At 40.9% G+C, this 23,912-nt stretch overlaps 1 protein-coding gene across 8 annotated transcripts in view; it reads right to left on the bottom strand.

Moving 5' to 3' along the window:
* ptpdc1a (protein tyrosine phosphatase domain containing 1a) overlaps positions 1-23,912 on the bottom strand; it is a 128,121-nt gene that overhangs the window by 52,402 nt on the left and 51,807 nt on the right. For 2 of the 8 annotated variants that reach the window (XM_078209653.1, XM_078209658.1), the window contains exons 1-3: positions 12,762-12,861; positions 7,724-7,978; positions 6,702-6,873 (exon numbers count right to left, since the gene is read on the bottom strand). In XM_078209653.1, coding sequence (XP_078065779.1) covers positions 6,702-6,873; positions 7,724-7,978; positions 12,762-12,852 — 518 coding nt within the window. In that variant the 5' untranslated portion in view covers positions 12,853-12,861. Of the gene's footprint in view, positions 1-6,701; positions 6,874-7,723; positions 7,979-10,977; positions 11,068-12,761; positions 12,862-23,912 lie in introns of those variants that run through there. The other 6 variants (XM_078209654.1, XM_078209655.1, XM_078209659.1 and 3 more) reach the window with 6 other exon arrangements.

Here is a 23,912-nt window from a genome sequence, read left to right as displayed (position 1 = left end):
ACTTGCTGGTTGAGTGCATTGACCCGAACAGGCCCCGGACTGTGACGACTAGGGGAATTTCACAGTAACTTCATTGCAGTGTTAATGTAAGCCTTACTTGTGACTAATAAAAGAAAAACTTTAAAACTTTAACTCAATAGCCTAATCCTGCTTTCTCCCCATAACCTTTGATCCCATTCACCCCAAATGCTATATCTAGCCACCTCTTGAATACATTCAATGTTTTGGCATCAACTACTTCCTGTGGTAATGAATTCCATAGCCTCACCACTCTTTGGATCAAGAAATGTCTGCTCATCTTCATCCTAAATGATCTACCCCGAATCCTCAGACTGTGACCCCTGGTTCTGGACTCCCCCACCATTGGGAACATCCTCCCTGCATCTACCATTTTACTTTGATAATGACTAAAAAGCGAAAAACAGATGCAAACTAATAACTTGTGCTAACTGCCAATGCTTGATAAGAAATAGTATTAATGTTAGAACGAAAAAGATTAAATTTCAGTTCAAATGCTAGTTATAACTTTGCTGTTTTATGGCTGTTTTAATTTCTCTCTCGTATCCATTATTCTCTTTAGTTCTTTAGATCGCATTGCATACTTTTAAAATTCTAATACATTAAAAAAAAACAAAAGGTAAATTAGAGTCAATGATAGGGATTGCATTTGTTTGATAAGAGTTGAAATCATGACTGCGTGATAAACAGCAAATAATCCCAAATATTTGATTATGTGCACCCTGAATTTGGTATACTTCGACTATAAGAGCAAGTTGGTATTATCTGAACCTTTAATGGGGTAAATAGCAAATCAGGGTGAGGTTGAACCAGGTGAATTGTTCAGCATCATTAAAGAAAATAGGTGTGTGACTGCAGGACACAAGATTAAAAGAAAAAGTAGGTATTTTGTTCCAGGAGATAGAAAGGTTACAGAATACTATCCAGCGTGTATACATAGGTGCACACAAAAGTTGCAGGTATTTTCTTAGAAAATAAAGACAAAATTTTAATCTGTCTGTAAATGAAAACTAAATTTTCTGAAACTGCAATGTAATCAAGAAAATTAAAACCAGCTATTAAGAAGTCTTTCAGCTATCTGAAAAGAATTAAGCTGCAGTAGAATTACTATTGTGTTTGAGATGGAATTAATGGAAAGGGTTTTAAAAAGCTTGCTCAGATAACCCCTACTTCCCAGTCTCATCTCAGACTCAAAATGCACTGATTTTTGTCTCCATAATTAGGACACCTGTATAGTAGCTACTAGCTACTAACTTCTCTATCCCTTAACTTGCAACTTTCGATGCTGCCCTGCAACTAACCAATCATTATCCTGTTTTCCATGTTCTTCTGCAATCACCTCACAGAACAGTCATTTTGTCTATGGCCTCCATCACCTATTGTCTTAATCGTTTTTCGTTTCAGAATCTGGCCATTTAGTTTCACCTCCACAACCCGATGCTTGCCAACATTATCAAGCTATATCGTTCCTCTGACAATGTCCCTCCCTCCTTCAAGACTGACATTATCGAGATGTCAGGACACTGATCCACAACCCTTTCGTTCTCTCCAACCTTCACTTTTTGAACGTGTTGTTTGACATCCAGCAGCTTTTCATAATTTACCCACAAAGCCAACTCCAATAGATTCCAAGATTCATTCTCCAAGTACTTTATGGCCAGAATTTTACTGTCCCGCCTGCCACGACAATCAGAACAGATGGGGGGCGGACAATGGGAAGATCTGTTGACTTCGGGCGGGATTTTACAGTTTTGGGACGAGTGAGGCTGTAAAATCCCACCTTATAACTCTGATTCTCAAATCCATTCATGCCTCATCCCAACCTAGGTTAATGATCTTGTCCAGCCATACATGCTCATCCTTCCATCATAAGATCAGAAGCGGAGATGTCCACTCATGATTGCACAATTTTCAGCACCATTTGCGACTCCTCAGATACTGAAGAAGTCCATGTCCAAATACAGCAAGACCTGGACAGTATCCAGGCTTGGGCTGACAAGTGGCAAGTAACATTCGTGCCACACAAATGCCAGACAATGACCATCTCCAACAAGGGAGAATCCAATCATCGCCCCTTGACATTCAATGATATTACCATTACTGAATCCGCTACCATCAACATCCCGTGGTTTACCATTGACCAGAACCTGAACTGGACTAGCCATATAAATACTGTGGCTACAAGAACAGATTAGAGGCTAGGAATCCTGTGGAGCGTAACTTGCCTCTTGACTCCCCAAGCCTGTCCACAGTCTACAAAGCACAAGTCAGGAATACTGTGTCCAGCGCATCTGTTCCAAGATGAGTGCAGCTCCAACAACACTCAACAAGCTTGCTATCATCCAGGTCAAAACAGCCTGCTTGATTGGCATCCCTTCCACAAATATTCACTCCCTCCGCCACCAATGCATAGGAGCAGCAGCATGGACCATTTATAAGATGCACTGCAGGAAATCACTAAGGCTCCTTAGACAGCACCTTCCAAACCCACAAGTACTATCATCTAGAAGGACAAGGGCAGCAGATATATTGGAACTCCACCACCTGGAATCTCTCCTTCAAGTCTTTCACCATCCTGGCTTGGATATATATCTCCATTCCTTCGCAGTCGTTGAGTCAAAATCTTGAAACTCCCTCCCTCCTTAACAGCTCTGTGGATGTACCGACACCACATAGATGGCCGTGATTCAAGAAGACAGCTCACCACCACTTTTTCAAGGGCAATTAGCGTTGGGCAATAAATGTTGGCCTAGTCAGCAATGCCCACATCCCATAAATCAATAAAGAAAAGAACCTCCGTTCCTCTAACATTTATCGATGACCTCTACTCCTTGGCCCCTCTGTCTCCACCCCTCCACTTTTGGCAGTTGTTCAATTCATCATTATGGCTTTGATCCCTCCCTGCTTTCAAATAAACTTCCCACAACCCTTCTCTTTGACAGTGCCTTCAATCCCATTCCACCTTATGCCCATTCTCCTTCCTGTCAGCATTCACGGACTTTTCCTCCTTAATGTAGGAAACCTTAAATCATCATCCTAATCACGTGGAGTACTATATAAAGGTAAATTGCTGTGGTTGTTCCTAATTCTGGATTTATTTTCCTTGGGATACTTAGAGTCAATTCAATACTTTCAAATAAAGTTATGGCCACTCCCTACAGTTTAGATTTAGAAAGTATGCGAGAAAAAATAGTATCACTCGAACAAAGATTATAGGCCAAATTTGTTGAAAATATGCGAATCATCCAGCAACTTATGGAGAGAAAGAAACCCAGTGAATTATAAAGTTGCAAGTCAATCTGTGCCACCCAAGTGCCAAGATTACATAAACTATGCTCCTATTCACTGGAAGGAATATTGAAGATTAAAGAATGATTTGATCGAGATTTTTAAGCTGTTGAAAGAAATTGATAGGTACTTTTTTCCGTCGATGGGGGAGTCTCGGACCATGGGAACATAACTTTAAAATAAAGTCCTGTCATTCAGGAAAGAAGATAGGTAACACATGTTCACACAAAGGATGGTGGAATTGTGGAACTCTCTCCCGCAAGAAACATAAATGCTAACTCAATTAGTAATTTTTCCATCAAATCAGGTGAATAGAATTCGGATACAAATCATCCATGATTTCACTGAATGGTCCCACAGGTTTGTGGGGTTATTCCTGATCCTTGTTCTTAATCATCCAGTAGACTCGTCACAGTAAGTTAGGTCCAGTGTAAGTATCTTTGTGACAATGTGATAATTGTTACAAACAGCCAATCAACCTCACTCCACTAAAAAGTGAACAACAGTGTGGGGTCTCATTCTTTTATGTAATTAATTATTTTGGGAACTTATAAAGAATCAAATTTTATATTTTGTAATTATTATTCTCACTTCCCCTTGGTCTCTCTTTTTCTTGCTGTCTTAATCCAAGTTTTCTTTCCCTCTTTACCTGATTTTGCATTGAATTTACCTATTCTAATTCACCCTCCTTCTCAATTGTTCCTCATGGTTAATCCTAATGGTTAAGGAGAACCCTTTTGGTCCTGTCATTCATTACATTTCTAGATGTGCTGTTCCGCTTGCATGGCTGTTCCCAACTTGCCCTTCCAACAACTTTGTGGACAAAAATATTTTGAACAGGCAGGTACAGGAACAAGTGTAAATAACAGGGAAAGTTGCAAGATTATTTTTAAAGAATGTGGAACATTCATGTCTTAAAACATTGTTAGACTTTTTAGGTGGAACATGTAACAAAAATAAATTTGGTCCCTTGATATTCAATCCCCTGATGGCTGTCCTTGAAATTATAAAGAAAATTCCACTTGCTGTAAGCCAAGAAAAAAGGAATCAATTTCCTTTGTTTGCCTTTTGAGGTGCATACAAAGGGCCCGATTTTACCATTTGGAATCTAAGGGCCAGATCCGGGCGCAATGCAGATCCGAGCCCGGAATCCTCTTTGCAGCGTGCCCATACGCTTTTTGCCAGCTCCAGTCCGATCCACGCAGTGGGCGGGGCTTAGCGCTGCCAGAACGATCGGAACTCTGAACTGCGCATGCGCAGTTCAAAAAAAAATCTGAACCAGCGCGCCTGTGCACGAAAGAAAAAAACAGCAGAGAGCAGGGGAGGATGGACTTGGGAGAATCTTGCAAACTGAAAATAATGTAGCATCTTCTTTGTGCTGCCCAATTATCTATGGGAAAGGTAATTAAACTACAGTGTCCCAGTGAGCAATTAGTGACCTGTATAATACATTTGTGACCTGTAAATAGATTGTTGATGTCCCTGTAGCCAAAATTATAATCGCAGGAACTAAAAACCTGACAGTCAAAAATTTGGGAAAATATTTCAAAATATGGATGGGGGATATATATTTTGAAATATTTTCCCAAATTTTTGACTGTCAGGTTTTTAGTTCCTGCGATTACAATTTTGACATTATCTTCCAAAGGGAATTCCTCTAATTCTGTGCAATGTTCAGATGAAAACAAGATGAAAGGATCCAAGGCTGCTCCAGAGGCAGATTAGCTGCACCCAACATTGTCCATGCAAGTCACATTCATAAGTAGGGGCACATCTGCCATGGAATGTGAGAGAAGAGTTGCCAATACAAACTTCTTTTCACTATGGTTGATTTCCCAGATTTAGTAATCTCCTTGAATCTTACTTCCAACCAAGTTCCACCCCGGGGACAATTCTTCCAAGTTCACCACATGACTCTGAACATTTGAGCACCTGGCTCATGGCTACAGGGACATCAACAATCCAGTTACAGATCACAAATGTATTATACAGGTCACTAATTGCTCACTAGGACACTGTAGTTTAATTAACTTTCCCATAGATAATTAGGCAGCACAAAGAAGATGCTACATTATTTTCAGTTTGCAAGATTCTCCCAAGTCCATCCGCCCCGCCCCAACCAGAGATCCTTCTGAGCCCGTCCCCCTCCTCCAACAGATGCCAGCGGAAGGCCCGGAAGGTGCTGCAGACTCTCGAAGGACTGCAGGTCGGAAGGATGGTGGAGGGAGACCAGCGATCGAGGTAGGTTGGGGGTGTGCTCTGCCAAGGGGGGCCTGCCTCCCAGGGGGGTCCGATCCCAGGTGGGGGTGGGGGATCTGCCGGGGGGGCCTGCTTCCCAGGGGGGTCTGATCCGGTGGGGGGGGCGGGTGGGTGTCTGCAAAGGATGGTTGAAGAGGATGGGCTTCGGAGCTTCCACTGCAGAATAGAAATCCGCTTCGGATTTTTATTCTGCAGGTTGCTTACAGCACGGATCCAGAACGGACCAGAAGACGGTAAAGTGGGATTTGGCGGTAGAGTTGGGCGCGCGGTTCATTAAGTCGATTTAAATGCATGCTAATGCATTTAACTCGTTGGACCGCCCAATTCAGGTGCGGACCGGACCCGCACCCGAATCGGGTGTCAGTAAAGCCGCGATCTGCTCGGATTTGGGTGCAGATCACGTTAAAGGCCCGACGCCCGACTTTACCGCGATTTCGCGCCTGTTTTTGGTCAAATCGGGCCCAAAGAGTCACTTGGTAGTCCAGGACTTGAAAAGACTAACATGTTGCCGAAGCTTTTTGTCACACACTCATCAGGAAAAATTCAAAAATGACATTTCAAATGATCTTAACAAAAATAATACAGAAGAAACCTAGATTTAAATTACAAACATTTGTAATTTAGATGTATGTTAATTTTTGAACTATCCATATACAATGGGTTCATTATTAATCTCCATCAGTGAAATAAAGGAAATAGAAACAAAGGAAATGGATTTTTGATCGGAAAGGTATCTTTAACCAGACTTAAAGTTCTATATATTTTTAGGGTGACTTTTCAACATTAATTGGCTTTTTTTAAATATATAAATTTTACAAAATATAGTATGTTGAAATGCTCGACTACCAAATTATATGAAAAAGTACTTCCAATTATTTTTTAAAACAGGAAATTACTTTTGTCATGAATCCTGTTTCAAATAAAGTGAACAACAATGTGTTATTATCCTTTACTTGATAACTGCAGAAAAAGTTCCCATCCTTTAAGCCAGTAAACTATATAGACTGGAATCTAAGCCAGTAAACTATGTAGATTGGAATATAAGCCAGTAAACTATGTAGATTGGAATATAAGCAACTAGTCATGCATCAGTTTTTAAATTGATCTTTAAAAATTAAACAGTCAATAAACAATACCATGAGGAGTATAAGCCTTTAAGAGCTTGTTCCTCTTCACTCCATCGGGATGGATTTTCATACTTGCACGCACGACCACCACATGTCATTGAGCATTGCATATGACCAGGGATAACATGTCGCAGGCGTTCTCCAACTTTGGTATACTTGGCTGTTGGACGTCTCATATTGCCTGAAATAAAAAAAGCAGAGACAACCAGGCAAATTCGAAAACTGCAAAATAATGTATGCCATTAAAATGAATTAATTTAATGCATATTCTTGCACTCATGCTGTGAAAACAGCAGAGTCTGAAACATTTATTTTCTTGTGATCAATGCACATTAAGTGACAGATAAAAATCTCAGAATACCAAACGACAGTTTTACAAGACTTCTTTTAATAGATGAAGTAAATAATCAACTTCTAAAAATACAATTTTAAAAAATCAGTAATAAAGATATGCAGGTTTGGTGGATTGGCCTTGATCAATGCATGGGGTTACAGGATTAGGGTAGGGGATTGGGCCTAGTTAGGGTGCTCTTTCAGACGGTCAGTGCAGACTTGATGGGCCGAATGGCCTCTTCTGCACTGTAGGAATTCTAGGATTCTACAATAATTTTACAAAATCACACCCCAAATGTAGAGTCTTACTGAGCAGGAATGCAGATCAGAAAATCAAGCTAATGTTTCCCACAACTACCTGTCCAGTAAAATTCCCGTTATCAACTCAAGTAGGCAAAGCTTGATCTTCCTTTTATTATTAATGTTTACGATATGTTTGTGTACTGAGGTACAATTTACATGCATGTCCAGTAATTTACAGCTGCCAATTTGGTTTAAAAATAAAATGTAGTTTTAGCAACATCCACATCATTCTTCCACACATTCTATAAAAATATGCTACAACATTGGATTATGCTCCAAATGAACATTTTTGAAACAAAGCATAAATCAAAAATCTAAAAATATTGCAGTTTGAAATCATGCAGACATCTATTATATTGAAAGCTGAAATCACAGCATCACAGAGAAGCATTTACTTTTTCCTGGTGATAGACCGGTTTTGGCCTCTTCAACACCGACTGAGGAAACAGCAACCATAACCCGGTGAGTTGAAGACGAAAGCATCTCTATGGCTGAGCTCCGACGTCTCTGCAAAACTCTGACCAAGGTATCAGAAGCAGAGCGACTCTGACTCTGAATGAAACTGCTCAAATACTCCACTGCTGAATGCCTTCTAGAAGATCCCTGCATGGTGATGTGCTTGAAATACTCAAGATCTGAAACTGCCAGTACTGAATAGCAATAGCATAAAAGCAACAAATCATACTGCTGAAGTTGCACTACAATCTGATGATACTCTCTGATAGACTCTCCTTTAGGAGAGGCTAAGGGGTTTCCATAGTAACAAACTGCAAAGCCAATTATGTTAGCCTATAGCTGCAGCATGCTATGTATTGTGACAGCTTGGGAAAGTTATCATTCTCCTATGAGTCAATATCTATAGCACTCCAATTGGTAAATTTTGCAGCTAATTCATACCATGCCCAGAAGCTTTACGCTTCTGTGTATCAATGTAGCATGTGAAGTAAAATTAATTGGCATTCTCAGGTCCATTGTGTATTCTGACTACTACACAAATGTAGAATATTATATCACTACTGGGACTTCAACTGAATTGGAGGAAGGAAGCGAATGTACTGTAGTCAAATTTGCAGATGTCACAAAAATAGGTGGAAAGGCAGTTGCGAGGGGGATACAAACAGTTTACAAAGAGATATTTGAAGGAAGTGGCAAAAAGTTGGCAAATAAAGTATAATGTGGGAAAATGTGTAGCTGTTAATTTTGGAAGGGAGAACAAAAGAGCAGTATTATTTAAATGGGAGAAAAACTGCCAAAAGCTGCAACACAAAGGGACTTAGGGGTGTTTGTGTACGAATCACAGAAAGCTAGCACACAGGTACAGCAGGTAATGTGGAGGGCTAATGGGATGTTGGCTCTTATTACAAGAGGGTTGGAGTATAAGAGTAGAGAAGTCTTGCAGCAATGTTGCCAGTGCAGGCTTGATGGGCCGAATGGCCCCTTTCTGCATTGTCGGGATTCTATGAACTGTACAAGTTACCAGTGAGACAACATCTGTTGGTCCCCTTATTTAAGGAAATATATTTATCGGAATTTCCCAGCCATTCATGCCAGCAGGATTCTCTGGTCCAGTGAATGGAGATTTGGCTAGGCGTCAAATTCTCCGCCCTCGTTTCCGGCAGCACGGGGCGTGAACGCCTGGAAAATTCCAGCCATCATTTCATTGGAGGCAGTTCAGACAAGGTTCACTAGGATGATCCCCGTTTTGGTGGGAATCTGTTATGAGAAAAGGTGAAAGAGGTTGGGGACTATACTCATTGGAATTTAGAAGAATGAGAGGTGATCTCATTAAAGGATTCTTAAGGGGCTTGGCAGGGTAAATGCTAAGAGGATGTTTCCTCTCATGGAGAGTCTAGGACCAGAGAGCATAGTCTCAGAATTAAGGGATGCCAATTTAAGATTGAGATTAGGAGGAATTTCTTCTCTCAAAGGGTTGAGTGTCTCTGGAACTCCTTGCCAGAGAGCTGTGGGGGCAAAGTCCTTGTGTGTATTTAAGGCTAAGATAGATAGATTTTTGATTACTAAGGCAATCAAGGGTTATGGGGAAAGGGCAGTAAAGTGGACATATGGAATGACAGATCAGCCATGATCCTATTTATTGATGGCGCAGACTCAAGGGGCCAAGACATATAAGATAATGAAGGGGCTGGATAGGGTAGAGGTGGAGAGATTCTTTCCACTTAGAAGGGAAACCAGAACTAGAGGGCACAGCCTCAAAATAAGGGGGGGCCGGTTCAGAACAGAGTTGAGGGGGAACTTCTTCTCTCAGAGGGTAGTGAATCTTTGGAATTCTCTGCCCATTGAAGTGGTGGAGGCTTCCTCGTTGAATATGTTTAAATCACGGGTAGATAGTTTTCTAATCGATAAGGGAATTAGGGGATATGGGGAGCAGGCGGGTAAGTGGAACTGATTCACTTCAGATCAGCCATGATCTTGTTGAATGGTGGGGCAGGCTCGAAGGGCCAGATGGCCTACTCCTGCTCCTATTTCTTATGTTCTTATGTTCTTAACAACCTACTCCTGTTCCTATTTCTTATGGTCTTAATACGAATAATAAACTACTTCACAGAAAATTTCTGATTCAGAAGGAAGTCATTCAGCACATCGTGTCCGTGCCAGTCGATAAAGAGCTACTCTAATCCTATCAACAAAGAACAAAGAACAGTACAGCACAGGAAACAGGCCCTTCGGCCCTCCAAGCCTGTGCCGCTCCTTGGTCCAACTAGACCAGTCGTTTGTATCCCTCCATTCCCAGGCTGCTCATGTGACTATCCAGGTTAGTCTTAAACGATGTCAGCATGCCTGCCTCCACCTGCACCTGCCTCCACCTGCACTCAGTCCATTTTCCTTCAGTTCATTGCTCCACAAGGAGATATCCAAATTACATTATAAATATGGTTAGTTTCTGCCTCTGCCACCCTTTCAGGTAGCGTATTCTAGGTCCTGACCACTCTCTGGGGGGAGGGAATAAAGTTTTCTCATCTTCCCTTTAATCCTTCTACCAATTACTTTGAACCTATGTTCTGGTTTTTAACTGCTCTGCTAAGGTAAATATATCATCCTTATCGTTGGTGGATTTTCCTCATCCCTTATCTTTGAGTTTGTTTTCAGCATATTTCACTCCAAAGTACAGAATTCATATTGATTAAACAAAGGACAGTGCTAATTGGTCTAAATGAGCTAGCAAATGTAAAATTATCTCCTGGGACATTCACTTGTCCCTTAGGGAAGGAAATCTGCCAACCTTACCTGGTCTGGGCCTACATGTGACCCCAGATGCACAGCTATGTGGTTAACGCCCAAATGCCTTCTGAAATGGAGGGCAATTTGGATTGGGCAATAATTGCTGGCCCAGCCAGCAATGCTCACATCCCTCAAACTAATTTTTAAAAACCTGTTCTTCGCTAGCATCACAACTGTGTTGTGTCTCCATTAAAATTTAAACCAAATTTAATTTTAAATTGTTAAACAGACTATACAGAAAGTCCATGAATAAGGAAAAATGGGTATCCCAAAACTGAATAACTGATGATTGATAAAATGATTTGACAACTGGCAATTGTAAGATTTGAACTCTCTGCCTCTCAGTTATTAGTTCAGTACCAAAATGGCTAAACTAGTGTATTGAAACATTCTTTTAAATTTAGTTTACCTTTTTCTGAAGTTATAATATACCTCCTGTGTTCTAATGAAGAGTAAGGCAGTTCAGGATGTAAGGAAATTCTTGTAGCCATGACAGTATCTGTTGAAATACAACATGTCTATAATTTATTATATCTGCACGGGCTTCCTGACTCACTTGACTTCCTATTTACGTTTTGCCATCACTTTTTCCATTATATATTCATTGAATCAGAAAATTCTGTTCCATTACCTATCTTTATGGATGGAAACTTTGAAAAATGTGTGTATTTTCATTGAGAGTTAAGCATATGATCATTTAACAGACAGCCTTTGCCACAATTGCTACATTATTGGGCAAATCACCTTGCTTGTTCCGGCCAGGAAGTATTCACTCCCCAGGTGCAAAACACAGAGGAAAAAAATTGCCAAGAGGTGTGACACCAGGTGTGATTCCTTTTAACACTACCATGAGATTTCTACAACTTAACTGAGCTGTTTTCAGAAAATGGGCCTGCAGCACAAAATTGCCAAGACTTGTTTAAACAAACCACGAGGGTCACTAATGGAAAAATTGAATTGTTACCCTGGTAAAGGAGGCAAAACATATTTGTGCCTGATCCTGTTTAGTAGCTCAAGACAATTAGGGGATAATATTTGAAAAACACGATCAGAAATGGTGACCTAATAATAAATGTAAATACAAAGAATGGCGCAAATGGCACACTGGGCAATCAAGCATGCAAGATAGTTGTGTTAAACATTCAAAAACAGCAACTACTTGCCAAAATATTCCTGAATGTCTTGCCATACTTCTGCCACCTCTAGTCAATTAATTATTGTAAGCATCTTCTTGCCAGCTTTGCATGCTTACACTCCATGAACCCTAACTTACACAAAATTCAGTCACCTGTAACTATCCTGCAGTCTCAATCCAGTCCTCTCTAATATACATGAGCACTCTGTCCCCCTATGTATTAGATTTAAAATACTTATTCCATTTTCAGCTCCTGCAACAAACATACCCACCCTATGTTCTACAACCCTCTCCAGGTCTATATTCCTTCCCATTCCTTTCGGTTCTGCAACTCTGACTTTCTGTGCATCCGACCAAGCTACCACCCCTCACCCCTCAAACCCACCAACCTTTGGTGAAATTCTACCATCTCAAATTTTCGCCTTAATCCCTTCAACTTTACCACTTCTCTGTTGAATTTCCAAAATTACTCTCAAAATACACCCTATCCTGCCATAGTTCAACATCATTTTCATCATCATAGAAATCATCATAGAAACCCTACAGTGCAGAAGGAGGCCATTCGGCCCATCGAGTCTGCACCAACCACAATCCCACCCAGACCCTACCCCCACATATTTACCCACTAATCCCTCTAACCTACGCATCTCAGGACACTAAGGGGCAATTTTTAACTTGGCCAATCAACCTAACCCGCACATCTTTGCACTGTGGGAGGAAACCGGAGCACCCGGAGGAAACCCACACAGACACGAGGAGAATGTGCAAACTCCACACAGACAGTGACCCGAGCCGGGAATCGAACCCGGGACCCTGGAGCTGTGAAGCAGCAGTGCTAACCACTGTGCTACCGTGTCGCCCAGTTTATTTGCTCACTTTCTTCCCCCCTGTAAAATATCTTAAGGCATGTCCTTTGTTGAATCATGAAATGAACGCAAAGCATCATAGTAGAGATGCACAACTCATGAGCCCAAATTGAGAGCAGTTTACATCGAAGTTTAATTTGAATTGAATTCACAATGCACCGAATTGAATGAGAATTGTCTGCACATTGGTACCTGAAACATGGCTGATGTTACATTTGTATAATCTTCCTTCCTGCACACGAACCATCCAATTACTTCCACCCACGGAAGTGACATTATGCATCACACAGTGACTGCAACTACGCTAAAAATAAAGTGAATATATTTAATCAACCAAAAGAGAAGCACTAATCTATTTACCAGATCAGGTGACAGTAGGGAAGGACATTCAGAGCATAACATGAGGAAGATAACTTAGCTTGAAGAATGAGAAGGGCCCTGACATTGTTGTGCGAATATCTCAGCACAGCAAATCCACCCTGTAAACTTGCATGAAAATGATAACTTTTACTTAGAGTCAGGATCTCTTAACCATGATGTCCAAGCCCAATAAAAGTGCATCAGGATAGTTTTGGCTTCTTCTCTATTTAACAAATCCTAGAAATAAAAGTGAAAGAACAAATTGGATACAGAAAACAGGGTGGCATGGTAGCACAGTGGTTAGCACTGCTGTCTCACAGCGCCAGGGACCTGGGTTCAATCCTGACTTTGGGTCACTATCTGTCTGGAGATTGAACATTTTCCCCATGTCTGTGTGGGTTTCCTCCGGGTGCCTCCCACAGTCCAAAGATGTATGAGTTAAGTTGATTGGCCATGCGAAATTCACCCTAGTGTCAGGGGGATTAGCAGGGTAAGTATGTGAGGGTACAGGAATAGAGCCTGTGTGGGATTGTGGTCGGTGCAGATTCGATGGGCCGAATGGCCTCCTTCCGCACTGTAGGGATCCTATGATTCTACAGTACACTGCATTGCACCTCCAGATATCCTCACTCGTAGAAGTTCTCAGTTGATGGCACGCCATGCTTATGATGGTGTATCTTGCTGTTGCTCTGAAAATCTAACACATTATTCATTTCAACTAAGTATTAGCTGAAAGAAATCCTGACACTACTAACCATTCACCATACAGGAGTGGATTTCAAGCCCAGTCTAATGCTTTTTCCACTATGCTTGCTGACAAATGTCATTGTAACATTTACATGGTTGGAGATGCATTGTATGACATTGGTCCAGATTCTGGAAAAACCACAGCCAGAAGAGTTTACAACTTTATGAACTGCTTAGAATCTATGTGTCCAATTACATTACTGACTCAATTCCATCCCATATGATTAAAAACTACTACAATTCTCATCGGTATGAGAATGTACTAGTTAGCACTAAACTCTCTGAGGTCAGTCATTTATGTAATTATACATAACTTTAACATGACGGGAACATACCAGCAACAGGAAACTAAAAACTGAGCCAGCGCATTAAAGGCTTTGCCAAGGTTGAAGGAAGACACAAAAAAAATGTGAGCAGCACGGTTATGGGGGGGGGGGGGGGGGGGGGGACCTGGGAAATTGCTCTGATGGAGAGTCGGTGCAGACTCGATGGGCTGAATGGCCTCCTTCTGTACCGTAGGGATTCTATGAAATATGAGTAAAGGAAATTCAATGTACAAACATAAATCTGCAGCCAAATGATGGAGCTGACCAGACCCAAGCCCCCATTTTGTGCCTGAAGTGGAACTGGTGCTGCGTAAAGTGCCTGCAAGTAGAGTGACCCTGTGAACCATTCCACAGAACGTTGCCATGGCCACCACTGCAGCAGACCTGCAAGGAGGTGGAGTTGGAGCTACAGCTGCAGCTAAACATCATAACAAGATACACCAGCATTATGCTGATTGTATAGCTGCAAACAAGACTATCCTTTCTGGTGACTCAGAGCCATGAAGACTGGTACCTACAACCATTGCCAGGGAAGTGTGCCAAAGATGTAGCATCTTGAAAGGTACAGCCAATCTGGAAACATTGGTGGATCATCATTCTGACATCCCTTATTTCTTGGAATGTCACTCAAATTAGCAGTTATTACAAATTACAGTTATTGGCAAAGGTCAAGCATTCACACCTCTTATCTTCCATGTCAACTTATGCTGTCCGTCTGCTGTGACAGTTTCCTTTCCGAAGACCAGCTTTTGTATTCACTAATTGTTATCTGAAATGAGGTGCATTGATATCTTCAGAGATAAATGTACGCAAACTGGTATAAATCAGTTTCTGTGCGGCCAAACCTGCCTGCTTTCTCACTGTAAGTACGTGTTAAAGGAATCCTATGAGAAACATTGGTGCCAGGAATAGTACTAGCAGCAGTTTCATTTTGCAAAGAATTTGATACAAAGTCTCATTAACAACATAAGTGCTCACAGAAATTAAAGATGACTCAGAAATGGACTAAAATAATATGCTCTTTAAAGAAACTTGTGGCAGACTTCTGTTTTGAGCAACACAGTACAGCCCTCTTCTCCAAATCTTGAAACTACAGCAGTTTGTAGAATACTTCAGGAGCAGCACAGCTGTGAAAGCTTACCGAGTAAGAATGAATAATTAGGTGAAAAATTCAGAATTCAAATATTTGAAATCTCAATCGAACAAGGATCAGTCAATCCACTGAATTTTTTCAGTTTGCAGCAGACTAGGGTAAAGTTAACCTACTGAACTGGTGTGTGTACCTGGACTGGATCTAAATGAGAAAATAATACGTTGCATTGTATTAAAAATATCAGGTTACATCGAAACGTCTACGTCAGCCTGCACCAAATCTCATGATAAAAGGGTGCAATGGTTTTGCTCTTATAGATGGCACAATAATAGAACTTTCAATTATATAAATGTCATCACGCCCTCTACCTTATAACGTGAATATGGGTTTTAAAGAATAGCTTTGTGTTTGTACACAATTTCAAGTTCTGATTGCTGGATGTCTCAGAGCACTGTTTTTCTTCTAAAATTCTTCCTTGCTTTCTCCCATGCTATCTGAGCACCTTTATGTTGTTAATTAATTTTAACATATTATTGATGTTTCATGAATGCCACCAACCTATATTTTTCTACTTCCAGCAAAAAGGCAAATTAATAGAGGTGTTCACAATTATCAAGGGATGTGAGAGCAGATAGAGACACGAGTGGTTTCAAGAAGGATAAAGATCAAGAAGAAGTAGACATACCTATAAATTAAATGCAACAAATTTAAAACAGAGCAGAGCTTTTTCTACAGGGGACTGTGAAGCTGCAATCTAAGTGATCTAAGCAGGCATGTGGGACTACTACAGCCTACAAGCTCCCCTTCAAGTCACACACCACCTTGATATGGAATTATATTGTTCATAGTTACTGGTTCAACATCCCGAAACTCCGACTTAACAGCGCTGTGGGGAGGGTCCCTTCACCACACAAACTGTAGTGGTTCAAGAAGGCAGCTGACCACCATTTTCTCAAGGGCAATTAGGGATGGAAAATAAATGCTGGCCGCCAACCTACGAATGAATACTTTTAAAAATGGCCTTGCCAGTGACATGCATCTTTTGGGAAGAAGATTTATTTTTTAAAAAGATTGTCGTTCCATGTCCTCTGATCTCAATTCAAAATTCAAACCCTCCCTATAACTCATTGTGCATTCAACAAAATACCATTTCACCCTTACCACCCCCTCACTGGTGACAATCAGTCCTGACCAAGCTCAAATTCTGGTTTATTTTCAACCTCATTTCCTCGGACTGCAACCAATGTATTAAGTTCCTTCTCCCAATTAACCTCACCCACATTCAGTTGCAGGAAAAATGCATGGTGATGCAGGTGGGAAATGAACTCTAAACAGTAATAAACATAACAGTGAGAAGAACCATAGAAAAACTAAGGTCCAGAAACAAACTCAACACCAAGGCCAACCAAAACCAAAACCCTCTTTAAATATTATGTTTTTATGGGAGATTCAATTTTTTTTGGATAAAGATTAAAAATACAACAAGAAAATGGTGGAAACTATTAGATTTACCCTGGAGTTGCGAGGAGGAAAAGTTTTTGCTCGTTAGTCACTTTGTAAATAATATATCTCAATGGTTGGATTTCAATGAAAACTTGGTACATCGGTATGGTATAGAAGAACCAATCTGTTTTTCCTAAAGATGTGGAATCAGATCCCAGAGTAGATTTTTTAAAGGACCCGTTAATATTGGGAGATAGAGTGAATTGACTCTCTTTTTAGAATGTTGTGTGTTGTTTTATTGAGAATGTTGTTGATAGGTTTAGGATGTTGCAATTTTCTCAACTGCTCTGGTGCAATTGGTCACTGCTATCAACAGGTGAGCAGATTTTTCAGAGCTGCTGGTTGGATGTTGATTGTCCTAAAGCCTCCTTTGATAAGCTAGAAGCTTTCAAGACATTATTTTTTCAGCTTTGTAATTACAGAACTTTAGCAGGCAAGGGAAAGCCTCAAAGAAGAACTGTGTGATTGCAATAACATGAAGACAGTGTGGCGGTGCACTGTGGAATGCCCTCTTCACTTGTTCTTTACTGTATCTCAACTAAACAGTTGTGATTATGAGCTTTTTTAAAGGTTTCACAACAAGCAAACTAAACAGAGAGAATTCCTTTAATGAACTCAAATTCAGATTTAGAGAGATTAGAAAGGTGTGTTACTGCACACTATCCAACATACTGGTGGCATGGTTCCTTTGGATCTCTCTCCCCACTTCCTCGAATCTCACCACTAAGACATACGAGGACTTGCAAATAGAGACCATTCCTCTCTTGCAAAGTTCACCAAATGAAATTGTGTTTCTGCCTCAGCACAGGAGAAAAACAGTTTTTATCAAAATCTTAAATTAGTATTTGACTGTTGCCATGGTAAACTTTCCTTCTTGGCCTGCCTACAGGCTTTAGCAGTTGACCACACCATCCTCCTCCCATGTCTCTCATTCATCCAACAGTATGGAACTGTCCTCATCTGGTTCCATTCTTATCAATCCAGTCATTGCAGAGAATTCCATGCAATGACTTCGCCTCGCCCTCCCACACCATTATCTCTGGAATCCTCCAAGGATCTATCCTTGTCCTCCTGTTATTTCATATCCACATTCTGCCCCTCAATGCGATCATCTGAAAATTCATCAGGTTCTACAAATACATACATTATCACCCAACTCACCTCACCACCACCTTTTGGCCGATTCCAAGTTGTAACACTGCCTGTACAACATCCAATGCTGGATAGGCAGAATGTTTTTCGAGCTAAATATTGGGAAGACTGAAGCCATTGTCTTCAGTCCACACCGCAAACTCTGTTCTTTTGCCATCAACTCCATCCCTCTCCCTGGCTATTGTCCAGACCATGTGCAAGCTTGGTGTCATATTGACCCTGAGATGAGCCTCTGACTACACATCTGGAATTCCCTCCCTAATCTCTGTGTCTCTCTCTTCGGTTTAAAGCTTACCTCCTTACCTCCTCCTGACACCTCCATATGCGGCACAATTCCCAGTTTTATTTGGAAAATCTCTTGCAGTGCCTTGGGACCTTTCAAAATTATAAGTGCTCTGCTCAGCTGTGCATAAGAAATAGCTACAGCAAACAGCCTGATCATGATAAGAACAGACTGATACAGAAGCGTTTACACATTTATAAAGAAATTACTTCTGCACTCTGGCGCAATTTTCATCCATGCATTACCCCACTTTAAGCTAGCACTATACAGGCTTTCCACTCTATGCATGTAAACAACATTGCACAAAGTTAATTAGTACTGCATCATTTCTAAGTTATTCACATAATTTGTAAATCTTAAGAATTGGTGTTGAACACTCACTTCAACCTTTTTCATTAAAATCAAGCAACATTAAAACAACACCACTCCCCCACCCTGTTGAAAATTAAAATACTAAATAAGAGCAAATTATTCAACTTGAGAATCAGGTGCTCAATTAAGGATGTATATAGGACCTCCAACAGCACTCAACAGCATCCTTGCGTAAAAGCTCAGTTAGATGTGAAAGGTTAAATAAAATTAAGAATACAACTTTTTGCGTTTCTGCCATACTCTTAACAATTCCTGTTTTCCAGTTTACCTTCGAGACAAAACCCGAATTTTCTTTCATTAAAATATGAACAGCTTCGCTGAAGGCATGAGTCACAACTGGACTTACTCAGACTTCACCATAATTAGAAGCTAATCAAGTGGGGAGTTAAACATTGGTTTCAGCAGCTATGGCAACAACCACCATTTAGAATTTCATTTCTCCAAATGATGGAAAAGCAATTGTATTTAAACTTCCCAATCAGCACTGTAATAGAAATGTACAAAAAGATAGCACAAGAGAGAAATATCAAATTGCAAATGGTTTGCAATCCATTTAATTTCATTATTTCTGGCATTATACAATTTTTACAGATTAATCAGCCACCAAGTTGCAAAATACAATTAATTCACATCAGGCAAATACAGGAAATTAATTCAGTTCAATAAAATGACAGCCTCTGCTATCAATAAACGAAGCAAACTTAATTATTTCTCCTTGTAAATTGCACGCATTGTGCTTAAGCAAATAACAGAGGATTACTCAGCTTAGTACTGGTTCTAAAAAAAACTTGCTGTACTGCATGTACAAATAATGAACATATTCTCTCATGACCTTCCCTATGTATACAGCAGTCAATGGCCAACGTAATCTTTTTATTCCAATTGCCAAAAAATAAGTATTTTTCCTGACAAAGAGGGAAGGACAGTGCAAATGATACAAACCATGAATATTCCAACTCTCTGTTGCTGAATTTACCTGCAGTGATAAGTTGAAATACCCAAATACAAGCAAAGAAGATGCAGCTATATGGCACATAAAGACATGATAATATGAGTTTGGTCACAATTCAAATCACAAGAATGTTTATATATTTTCTGTATTTATCTACAAGACTGGATGGTAATTTTAAATGTGTTACTACTGACTGTGCATTACATTTTCTAGGTATAGCTAGAAATTGAAATGCAAGGAAAAGCAAGCCCATCGTTAGAATGTGCACATTGCATGCATGACACTAAATCCTACTTCAAAAACCGAAATTTCCATAAAATAGGGAATGAATCTGTCAAATGGACTCCACAATTACTATTAAATTCAACAATAGGGAAAGCCTCTTAATGTAAAAATTATAGCTGCGCTCAAAGATAAAATAGAAAGAGAGCAGGATGAGGGAATGCTGATGGGGGGGGGGGGGGGGGAAAGGTGGTAAACAAAATGGAAGAGAGGTAGGAAGAATGAAAGGCTAAGGAAGCAGGATGAGGAAATGGAAAATGGAGGAGGATCACAGAGCGGTGCTCAGAAAATGAGGGATAGAGCAAATGGCAGGGAGATTGCAGGGAGCAAGGAAGGAGAAGAAAAAGCAGGAAGAGCAAGACAGGATAGGGATAGGAAAACTGCAGGAGTTCCAAAGCAGTTTCCAAGTCGTGTATTAAAACTTGAAAATGAATCCTTGGATGTGATTTGTCCATATTGGATATCAGGAAATATTACCCCCAAACTAATCAAATGAAAAGTTGTACTGGCAGAGAATCAGCATTTTTCGTGTCAATTCTATGACCAGTCATTCAAACAGGAAATGTTGGTTCTGAACTTCATATCCTCAACATTGGTAGGAGGGGTATGGCAGTGTCTACGAATAAATTGCAAGACGCAAGTGGCAGGTGTTCTCCATACTTACTGAGTAAAAGGTAGTCCCATTGTAAATTACAAGTCAGGATTTGTATCTTTATCACGGGGCAAAAGGCCATATTTACCTTGATGTTTAAGAGAATTAAGCTTGAAGAGATACAATTTTCAAAGAATTTGCTTCAGTGATAGAAATTAAAACTTTTTAATCATTGCTCTATAGAATTGAGGTCAGATTCACTCACATAAAGTGATTTAGCTTATTCTGTTATACAGCATCGACAAGATAAGTTAGGTTATTTGGTATGAGCTAAACAACACAAGGATCACTGAGACCAGTATGGACAGGGAAGAGCTGTGGGATAATTTCCCCCTCTTTGCCTCTTGACTGATCGCAACAAGACGTACTTAGCTCCTTGAGTGTTGTGACTTTTCAGAAGGGACACAAAACAGGCTTTCAAGCAAGTTTCAATCAAAAGGGAGGAATAAAAATACACACACACACACAAAGGTCATCCTGTACATTGGGCACAATTTTAAGCAGGGGGCCACAAATCTGATTCCTGCCCGGCATCCAGCAGGTCACGATACTCCTGGGCTATTTTATTTTAATGTAATCAGCCTCGCACGGGGGAATGACACAAGGCTGATTTTAATATTCAGCTCCGGGCGTAATTGTCCAGGCTCATTTGGCTCTCCGACCTTGCCGGTGAAGGTTCCCACCAGCGGGGATCACAGCTGGTCTCCAGCAACAGGGACCAGACATGATGGCCTCGCCAGTGGGACCGGAGGCCATTGAGGCCTCCCCAGGAGGTCGGGGGGGCCAGTGCCCCTTGGGCAATAGCATTCAGGCAGTGTCGGCCTGGGACCCAAGCAGTGTCGGCCTGGGATCCTGGCAGTGCCAGCCTGGCACCATGGCAGTGCCAGCCTGGCACCCTGGTAGTGCCCATGAGGCACAGGGCAGTGTCAAAGGGGCAGGGTCTCGCAGGGCAGAGTCAGATGTGTAGGAGGAGAGGAAAGGGCGGACTCTGTGTCAGGGGTGAGGGCTAATGATGGTGCCAGCGATCGAAAGTGGGGGGGGGGGGGGGGGGGGGGGGACAACCAGGAGGCCGGCGATGTCTGTGGGGGGAGTAAACAGAACTCCCAGTATGCTATAGAGTTTTGAAAGGTAGCTGCAAATGCATCCACCATCTCTTCAGACATCTCATTCAACACTTTGGGATGAAGCTCCTCTGGTCCAAGAGATTTATCAACCCTCAATCCAGTTAACTTTTGAAGAGATATCGCTTGACTAATTACTTTTAGTTCCTCAGTCTCACATGTCCCATGGTCACTTTGTATTTCAGGGAGATTTTCTGTATCTACTTCTGTGAAGATAAGAACAAAGTAACTGTTTCTCCACCATCCACACCTAATGATATAAATCCTAATTACTCCCAGCACTGAACGACTGATGGCATGAGGAGGAGTAAGAGAGGGACTAAAGAAATGCATGGAATCAGGGCCTATGCAGCAGGGAGAATGCATGGTGGTCAAGAAAAAGAGAGCAAATAACAGAAGCGACTGAATGGATAGTCCCGATAATAACAAAGTCCAATGCTCCTCACACTTTTTGGGGAGATGGATGGAGAAGAGTGAACAGGATTGGACGGAGTAAACATTTTAATGAAAACATAGGCATCAGGTGTGGAAGTTCAGGGAATGGTTGAGCAAAAAGCAGCTACAGAACTACCATGAAGAATGGAAGCCAAAGTTTTGACATCTTGGCAGCCCGAGAGTGTAACTCTGAGTGACTTGGCAGGACTGGGGAGGTGCACAAAGAATTATGGAGAATACAAGGAAGTAATTTGAGATGGCTTGGAAGAGGTATATAGGGAAGTCAGTGGCATACTGAAACCAGAGGAGAAGGGTCAAAAAGAGTTGAGATGGAAATTGAAATCCAAGAGGATTAGTTGTTGCTCGGTGCTGAAGGAGGAAAAGAATACCACGGGAGAAACAAAGGGTGGGCTTGAGGAAGTAATTGTGAACAATGTTTTTAAATAAAGGGGGATTAAAGTTTAAAGAGAGATTATTCAAGAATATTCTTCCGATACTCAGCTTACTGCTCTGCCATGATACATGTGGAAAATGGAAAGAGTTTTATTCACCAAACCCACCAGAATTGCCACCTAAAACAGGCACAGTGAAGCAACTGAGCCATCTACCCATTGGTGCCAGCATAAAGCTCACAGGCATTGAAGCCCACGCCTCGTTAACAAGTCTCAGGCAAACTAAACACTGTGCTGCAGCTTTCTGGTTGTTAGAGGATGAGAATTGTCTCAATCACACACTGCTCCATTTGGGTTTATGGTTGGGGTGAGGGGTTTACAGTCTAAACAATCCCAAGGGGTCCTCAAGTAGACCAGCAGCAGAATCATTTTTTTCCTCAGTAGCACTCCTGCCCCTCACCAAAATAATTATTTTCTGGACTGACTTTTGAATAATCATCAATAGTCCCTTTAAAAGCTGCTGCTTAAGCTACTCTACGTCCGAAACAATAGGGCACAATTCCTAAACTGAAAGTTAGAGTCCTGTAACTTTGGCCAGCGTAGAATTGCGATTCACGTACTTAAGCAGCCTCATTCCCTGTTTCGGGTAGGTCAGCTACTGCTGCTTCACCGAAGGGCCTTGTGAATCATATATGTTCCTGAGGTGTCTCTCCCAATTTCCAATCGTTGGCCACCCATTCATTTGTCAGTGAGAAGTGGGAATCTGGCATTAGAAATGGTGTTGAAAAACTGAATGCAACAATGATTTATAAGAATGGTATCTAATTAAATGACTCAAATTCTAACTGACACATTTTCTGATTCAATCCTACATCTGAGATAAATAAATAATGTCCATGGAAAATATTGTTCCAACTAACAATAGCATTTATGTCATTTGCCTAAAATTCAAGCAGAAAATATCAAAATGGAGAAGATTTTAGAAAATTTGGGTTTTAGAAATGTCAGGTATCATATTTAGGGAAAAGGCTATGTTCTGGGTTCTGACCATAGCATAAAACTGGAGATGTTAGGCTCAAGTCTACATCTGAATTATTTTATACCACCATTTGCTATGTTTTTTAAAAATTCTCATCCGCTTCCCCCCTCCCCATGAGAGAAAAATTATAATTACCCTCAACTTAGAAAGAGAGATATTTATTTTCAAAGCAGTTTACAGCAGACTAACATCTCTGATTGCACTGTAATTACTAATCCAATAAAATATTAAAATAAACAATTCATTACCTGCTGTCAATATTAATTAGTTGTGGTAGCAACCTGTGCCTGGTAAAGCCTATAAAACTATTGACAAGATGTTGATCTTTTTTTCAAATGGCATTCAGAATAATTTACGTTTTCCACCATTGTGACTTATACCAGATGTGGAATTCCTACCAGGAAAAACTTCATCTCCGAATTTCAAGACACTCAGGGCCCTATTTAACCATTTTGATTCGAAGTGCTGGGCGGATTTGAAACTGGGAGTGTTTCAGATCCGACTTTTAGACCCGTCCTCAGGTTTCCCTATATGCACTTTGCAGCAAAAATATCAGCAATTCCGAATCACACTGCAGAAGCCTGTGGGTGGGGCTTAACACGCCCAAAACCCTGCAGCTCCAATCGGCACCTCC

This window comes from Mustelus asterias, chromosome 3, assembly GCF_964213995.1.
Source record: "Mustelus asterias chromosome 3, sMusAst1.hap1.1, whole genome shotgun sequence".
In the NCBI taxonomy this organism is placed as follows: Eukaryota; Metazoa; Chordata; class Chondrichthyes; order Carcharhiniformes; family Triakidae; genus Mustelus; species Mustelus asterias.
Note: the sequence above shows the minus strand (reverse complement) of the source record. Positions and strands in the feature narration are given on the sequence as shown.